Source organism: Pleurodeles waltl, chromosome 10 (genome assembly GCF_031143425.1).
Source record: "Pleurodeles waltl isolate 20211129_DDA chromosome 10, aPleWal1.hap1.20221129, whole genome shotgun sequence".
NCBI lineage: Eukaryota > Metazoa > Chordata > Amphibia > Caudata > Salamandridae > Pleurodeles > Pleurodeles waltl.
Genome location: NC_090449.1, coordinates 71,800,613 through 71,808,371, shown reverse-complemented (window position 1 = coordinate 71,808,371; position 7,759 = coordinate 71,800,613). Strand labels below are relative to the sequence as shown.

The 7,759-nt window shown below is 41.4% G+C and overlaps 1 protein-coding gene across 1 annotated transcript; it reads right to left on the bottom strand.

The window, feature by feature from the left end:
- Window positions 1–551: 551 nt before the first annotated feature.
- On the bottom strand, window positions 552–7,091 carry BRICD5 (BRICHOS domain containing 5). Its single transcript, XM_069212274.1, has 3 exons — window positions 6,975–7,091; window positions 4,096–4,249; window positions 552–3,091 (listed from the first exon to the last, which is right to left on the bottom strand). The coding sequence occupies exons 1-3, from the start codon at window positions 7,089–7,091 to the stop codon at window positions 2,997–2,999; spliced, it is 366 nt and encodes a 121-aa protein (XP_069068375.1). The 3' UTR covers window positions 552–2,996.
- Window positions 7,092–7,759: the final 668 nt, after the last annotated feature.

Here is a 7,759-nt window from a genome sequence, read left to right as displayed (position 1 = left end):
TGCAAGAGTGAGGGCCGAAAAGCAGGAAATGATTGGTTGATGACATGATTGGATGATGGTGGTATGATCGGCAGCAGAAAGGGTCAAGGAATGGCAGAGAAACAGGAATAACAGAAAGAAAAAGCAGATTATGGCAAGAGGTAGGGTACTGTACTTGGTGGAAATGGGGCAGCACAGGGCAGTAGCAGCCAAGTGGATTCGGAAAGCACTGAGGTGGTAAAGGTAGGGTAAAGGGTGTGGAGGCAAGGGGCTTTCCATACACCTGCACTTCCCACATTTCTTAAAAAGAAGAAAAGCTCAAGGATTGCAGCCCATTATTACTGAAATCTGAATCCAGATTTCGCCCGGAAGAGCCCTAAGTAATAGTTTGCAGTAGTGCAATCTAGAGACTTCTTATCCATGCACCAGGACTGGGTAAAATTGAATGATGTAGCCTTCTCTCACTGAAGTTCCTCATACAAAGACCACTTACCAGAAAATCAATTGCCCTGAAAACCAGCATACTAAACACATACTAGATATTTTAAAATGTTTAATTTTATTTACCATTCTTGAAAAAACATTTTAATAACAAAGCAAAGTAGTCTTCTAGCTTTTTAGTGCACTAGATGTTTTGTACAATCAGTTGACATTGGTGCGGTAATTAAACTATTGAATAAAGGTAAACGTTATAATTAAATTTTTATTTGGGCAGAGCTTAATCATTATGTCTCCTTGTCAGTTTCCTGTTTATGCAGGAATATGGGTTGACTTACTTTGAAAAAAATGTATGCTGCATTGGTGCTCAAAAAGCGTATATTTTGTGAAAACTCCTATGGCAGAAGACAGCCAAGATCTAACATAACAGGCATGTTAACCTCTATAATGGCTTTCTGCATTCTTTAAGGTAATTATCGGGGATCTGACTCTCAACATCAGCAATACTGAACAATAGTTCAGAAATCTAATTTCCGTGCAAGCTCGAAGCAGGTTGACTTAGGCTTCAGGAAAAAGGACTTTTTAAAGGAAATTAATTTTGGATTAAGAGTCCAACAATTCAGAACATGGGCAGTTCTTGGGATAGCGGATTGAAGAATACGTGTGTGGTCTTTAGTGTTCGACTAAGATTCAGCCGCATGAGTCATCTGGAAGACACCTTCACCATTCTGTATGGTCTGGTTCATTGTGAATGGGCATAGTTTTGGTTTTCCCAAATTATGAGTGTTGCTGTAAATTTTTGTTAGCTGCTTGTCAAAAAGAGGCGACCGGATCTTGCAGCTGTCTGTAACTGAGGTCTGGAAGAGACTTTTCAGATAATAGTTCCAGTGTTAATAGAGGTCATCAACCAATCCCTTTTGCCCAGAAAGGTTCAGCATTTGAATATATTCGCCAGAAAGAAATAGACCTTAACATTTGTAGTCTCACTAAGTGTCATCCCATTTAAACCATAGACAAAGGTGATTTTAGTGAGTTTGTCAAGGATTGTGACTCTAGGATAAGCCGTGGGCCAGGACCTGTCTTGGTTTGTGCAGTTAATGTCTTTCTTATGGCTTACGTAAACGAACACTATATCTTACGTGTTGTCATGTTCAAGCTCTTGGTTGGCTTCAGTGCTTTTGATCACATGGTGCTAAGGTTGTTCCATGCACCCTTGCAGAGATTAGTCCTATAGACAAAAATCCTATTTGGGGATCACAGGGGTTTGTGCCGTCACTCATTGTTTAAAGAGTGATGGCTAGCATCTCCCAATTAAACTCGGTTTAGATCTGTTTGGAGACCTGAAAGTCTGCTTGCTAATTTGACCAGTTGGATGGAGATAACCTGCCTGATGTTCAGTCTCAAAAAGGTGGAATTTTGTTATGTATATTATGTGAGATAAACAAGATTGCATCAAGGGGAATTTACACATGCATTCCTGGCTCAGGAAATTTCAATCTGAGGATTCTTTGGAGTTTGCATCTACTTTTTGAAGACCGTGATTTTGAACCAATACTGTATGCCTCTCTGGGTGTTGATTGTGTGAATGCTATGATATGTGTCCCTAGCTTCACTAAAGTAACCTCCATAATGCGCAGTCTTCAATGACTGTTATCAACAATATGTGAGACACAGTTGCTCCTGATTATCTTCAGTGCTATACATAGTAAGAGGTGACACTATTGGGATTTTGAATTGATGCAGTGGGGGTCTGACATCTGCTCTCAGATCCTCAGAGGGTGTGCATGTATTCCCAATGAAGGCTATTACTCCCAGTATTTGGTGGTTGCACATTACTCAGGTCAATCGTCTTCCTGCTGCACTTTAGACTGAAGTCTCCTGTGACTCCAAAATTTCTACTACATCCATACTCCCACCAGGCCTTTTTTTTTTTTTTTTTTTATAAACACACCAAGGATTTTTTCACTTGGGTAGACGTTTATTTTACTATGGAGTAAAGATGATTGATTGGACGGCTAAGATATGTACTTTGGATGAACAGAGTATTGACCCACAAGTATAACTGTTTAGGAGGAATTATGCCCTCTAGACGCCCACAAGAAGCAGTATTGTACATAATGGTTAAGATAAAGTTGCATATCTTGCTGTAATGCAGCATGAAAAGCGTAACAGTGTATGAAGAGAAGTGTAAATGTGTGAACTGCATGGGTATATATGATGACACACCAGAAGCACATCTTGTTAAAAATACAAATAAGCAAAAAAAGCAAAAAAAGCCTGCAAAACATCATTCTGTAATAGAAATCCCACCATAAATGCAGTCTTCCTAAATTCTGAAGCCTCAAACGTCAGCAAACACTTTGGGCGGGTTCTCCCTGTGCAAGGGGACTTTGGCCGCCTGGCTCATTGTCATTGAGTCCTACTGGAGCCACAAATACTTCCAGCAAACAAAATGTCCCAGTGTGTCGCTTTGTGAGCAGGCAAATTCCATTATGTCAAAATCAGGGTCTTGCAGAGATTCTATTCAAGTATAAGAGTAAAAGTGAGGTGGTGTGGTGCCGGGATGTTCCAGGTACGCCTTAGTCGGGAAGGTAGTAGAAGCAGACTGACACACAGATGTTACTAGGGAAGCAGATGTCTATGCACAGGTAGATGAGCCTCTGCTTTGCTGGACCTGAGAAATAACCATACGGACAAATATTGAATGTCTTCATATGAAACTGACATGCAAGATGGACTTGAATCCAAAATAAAGTAAGTTCTTACCTATTTGTTTTTTCAAAATACAGACCATAAAATTACAATGAATTGCATGACTAAACTATTTTAGAAAAGGTACTTGAGACAAATTAACTTTCAAAAACATGGTAAGTTTAAAATAGCAATGTAAAAGAACATGAAGCAAGGGAAAGTTAGTGTGGTAAGCTATCACTTGGGTCTAGTAAGTTTCAGGAAGAACGTGAGGAGGAGCATGTGCCGGGATGGCATGCGCAACATGGGCAAAGTGATCTCCCCAAACAAAAGCAATCATTGCGCGCAAAAGGCATAGTCCAGACGCTAAGCCTCCATATAACTCCCACACACATTAATGGCATGGAATTTTTATTATGGGGACTGTACAGACATTCACTAGATAAGACAGTAGGCATTCTGCCCCACAGAAGTAGAGGTAAAAAGGCCTGTGCCTCTGCACTACAAGCCTTCAGGCTCCACGGCCAGTCACCTCATAGCTTTTAGGGATACAGAATCTACCTTCAATGAAAATGAAGGTGCACATTGGCTGTCCCTCGGCCGTCAAAGCACAGCTCTGATAAACAGTAAAACAAAAAAGATGGAGCAGACTGACTGGGCTTGCACTATTGCTAATTTCATTTCAGGAAGACATAGGGTGAACCTGGAAAAATGAAAGGGCAGCAGGTTGGCTCGGCTTTTCTATTTTTGCTGAGCACTTGTGTCCAACATTCGACTTAACAAGACTATCAGCTTTTGCATGGGACAATGCCTGCTCCCACAAGACCATACTTTCTTTCGCAGGGCCACACCGCCGCCCTTGGGACCAAGTCTCCTCCCACGAGACCACCGCTCCTCTTGCGAGACTGCCAAGTCAGTGGCACCCACCTTTTTTGTTGTTGTAGCTATTACAATTATTATATATTTGTCATTAATATGATGACTTACCCTCTACTCTCTTGACCCAGTAGATTGGGAGATTCTCACAGAGGATCTGCACTGGTTCCCCCACCAGTTCCAAGCTCACCTTGCGTCCACTCAGGATTCCCAGAAACTCTCTGTAGTACTTTGTTTGGTTGTGCTGGAGCTGCAGCTGCTCACTCTAAAAGAGAGATAAAATACGGGGAAAAGAAGAAAAGTACTATTTTCACATGGCTCTTCTGCTTGTGTTTTTAAATGTCCATTAAGCTACTGAAGACCAGTCAGTCGGTACATGTGGTCGAATGGCAGCTATTTTACCTCCAATTCTCTGCTTCAAATCCAGACATAATAATTCAATTGGCTACTAAATGACACTGTTTGCTTTGATGTGTGAAATTAAGTTCCAACCCCAGACTACTTCTAAGCAGACATTCATTTAAGTAATAACATTACAAATGCCACACAGTGATTCTAGTATTGACTGCCACAACTGAATGCTGAAGTGCTCCGATGCTTAGCGAATGTAGGTCCGAATCTGTCATCCACCCGTTCACTATTGACTATTTTGTTAGTGTAGAATAACCCCCATCACTTCTCGGTTTCATTGATAAACACACTGTCCTATGAATCCAAGTATAGACACTGATGTAAACTTTGTTTCTCACTTTTTCAAAGAAACTCTGAAATAGTACCTCATTTAATGCACTAAATCATCTGAGTTTAAATAATTGTTTAAATAGTGATTTTAAGTAGGACGTTCTTCAGCTGATCCCTTTTTTATGCAGGCACTGTTGCCTAGATCTTTACATAATCTTATTCATATGAATGATGGAGATTATTCAAAGTTGTCAGACTGTGAAAACAATAAAGTGTACTCCTCAATATATTTTGGTGGCGTGAAGAAGCAGCCAGAGTCCCAGTGATCATTTTTTTCATGGCTCAGAAGCATAAACCGAGATGGGGCAGTCTGAAATCTTTAAATCTTTGGTAGAAGGACCATAACAAATTGATGTTTCCATGTGACGTTAATAGATTGCAGATATGTGTACATTGTTCAAAGGCACCGCATGTTTTACAGCAGTGATACACTTAAATCCAGGTTCTTTACCATTCTCAACCTGGGGACATCATTGCTATATTGTGGCCAGACTGGGAACTACTTCTGTTGTTACTTTAATAAAGGGCTTTGTGTGACATCAGAGCATAAGCATCCATATACAACCTAGACAGCCTTACCTCAAAACCTGCGCTTATGTGCTCATTGTTAGCTCTGAACAGTGTGGATTGGAATCTGCTTTTCTTGCACTCATCTAGCTGTGTATATGGGAACTAGAAACGTTTTTCAGTGTATCTAGATCTATTATTACCCCCCTCCCCCCCATCATGTCACTTTAGAACAAGTAGTTTATGCAACAGTGCTCCGGCCTTAAACAATGCATGCTGTGCCAATAGGTGGTTGCAGAAGTTTACCTCAAAAACGTTTGTATCTCCCTAGCCTCTCCTGTGGGTAGTTTTCTTGCAGTCTCATTCTGACTGGGGAGACCCTCCACTAATGCCTTCTCATTCACAGCTGACCCAGCTTCCAGTGCTGTATATGTGACTGTCGAGAGGGGTGCGCAATCCCTGCCACACTCTGGTCCCGCAGCTAGAGTTTTCTGCCATGTGACGGTGAAGGGTACAGCTCAAGCGCAGCAGTGCCGAACAGGGCTCCTAATAGGCAACACAAGGTTGTTTTTCAAAGCCTGTGTGACTGTCTTGCCCTAGAACTCTGTAGTGAAATCCAGCTTGAGTGCTGCCACAAACTATTTAGGAAGACACACTTTACTATTACTTATGGGTCCCTGCCTGTATAATCAATAGTTTACTGGCACCTGAGCTGATTCCTGCGAGAGAATTCCCACAGTAGTTTGTTCCCTTAGTCTGGTGGGAGCTATAGCCGTAGTATTGCATTTCTCCAGTAGAACATGAATTAACACCGCCGGTGTAGAAGCTTGTGAAGTTGTGGAAGCTTCACAATTGGTAATAATCATTAGTGCTGGAAGAACACTTTAACAGAACGCCGTTTCTTCTTGTAGTATTAGGTTTTGTTGTGTTATTACAGTACTTCTCTTTTTACAAGAAAGCACTTGGCTGGACAGTATATTATTTTGCTTGTTGGTTGGCGGTTGAGTTCTGAATTCTTGTCCTGCTCACTACCATCCTGAGAAACGTTTGACGGCCTGCTCCCCGCTACCTTGAAAGCGAAGTGCGGAACGGGCATCCTACACCCAGTTAGGAGAGACAAACAAATCCAGAATTTGATGTGAAGAACTTTCCACCGGCTCAGCTGAACAAGAATTGAATTCCTCCTCTTAACTAATTACTTTTATCTCTGCCTAAATCTCTTCAGGTGTGAGTATGCAACGTAAACCTAGATGGCTTTAGCTCTTAGACTTTTCAAAAATCAATTGAATTCACACTTGCATTGACCTTTCCTTCAAGCAATGCATCAGCAAGAATACCAATACAGCATGGGACCAGCTCTCTCTCTCGCTTCTTAAAACAATGACCACATTCCTACTTAAAGCCAACTCCAGAACCAAAATAGAAGCTGTGGACCTGGAATAAGGCAGCCTCTGCACACTGTTCCTTACACCACATTTAGAACCCTGAAAAGGATGCTGAAATGTTTTAGCTTCTTCCATTAAAGGTTTGAAAAAGTTTGACCAAATCATCCCAGCAGTGAAGAATGTACCTTGCCTCCCCACCCCACAGACATGTAATATCTTCAAGACCTTTTGCATAACCTATAATGCATCATAAACAACATTCATGCCTTCTGGCAGAGAAACTATGCACCTAAGGCAGAAGGTGCCGGGACATCACCAGACTGGATGCACAGAGCAAGGATATACCAGAAGGCAAACCTTCTCTGTCTGTGCACTCAGGATCTGGACAAGAGTACCATCAATATTGGAACTGCTTCCACCTTCCTGCAGAACAGAAGAATACTGGCGGCACATCTCTTCAAAGAAAACTACCATCTTAAACTATAGGTGCCTTCAAATTGCAGGATTTATTGTAAACAATACTAAATTGTATCTTTTTAATCCCATCCACTCTTCAGCTGCCAATTGCTTGCTTGGCAGGTCTGCGCTGTACATATATTCCACCAACAATGAGAAAATACGCACCGGTTGCCTCATTTTTCAAATCAGAGGGGACTGGTGAAGTTGTGCATGCACAAAGAAATGCAGTCGTGCCATGTATGATGTATGATGTATGCATGCTTGCAGGGTGTTGGTAAGCAAAGCTGTGTATTAAAACATCTATACATTGAGTTTCTGATCCCACCTCAAGGGGTCAGGAATAACCACGGGCTGATAATGGAACGTGCTTCTGATAAAAGTTACTTAGGAGTTCGCATAAATGAAATGTTATCTTTTTTCCTTTTTATTAAATAAATCTTTAATGCTCAATATATTACATGAGGAAAAACACTGCCAACTGTATTGGATGCCAGCATTAGCTGTATACCACAGCCAAAGAACCGAAATTCCCACATTTGGAGATGTTCCTTTAGGGGCTTGTCTGCAGTGGCTTCTTTAGTTCAAAGCTTAAACTTTATTATCCTCTACCTGAGTGCCTGGTGTGATCCCCACTACAACAGTTTGTAACTCTGTAGCGGATTCCATCAAGAGGAAGCTGTGGA

Coding starts and splice junctions, on each gene's coding strand:
- BRICD5 (XM_069212274.1), bottom strand. CDS start 7,091: ATGGTAGTTTTCTTTGAAGAGATGTGCCGCCAGTATTCTTCTGTTCTG. Junction 4,250..6,974: donor TGAGTGCACAGACAGAGAAG/GTTTGCCTTCTG, acceptor TCTCTCTTTTAG/AGTGAGCAGCTGCAGCTCCA. Junction 3,092..4,095: donor CTGGGTCAAGAGAGTAGAGG/GTAAGTCATCAT, acceptor GTTATTTCTCAG/GTCCAGCAAAGCAGAGGCTC.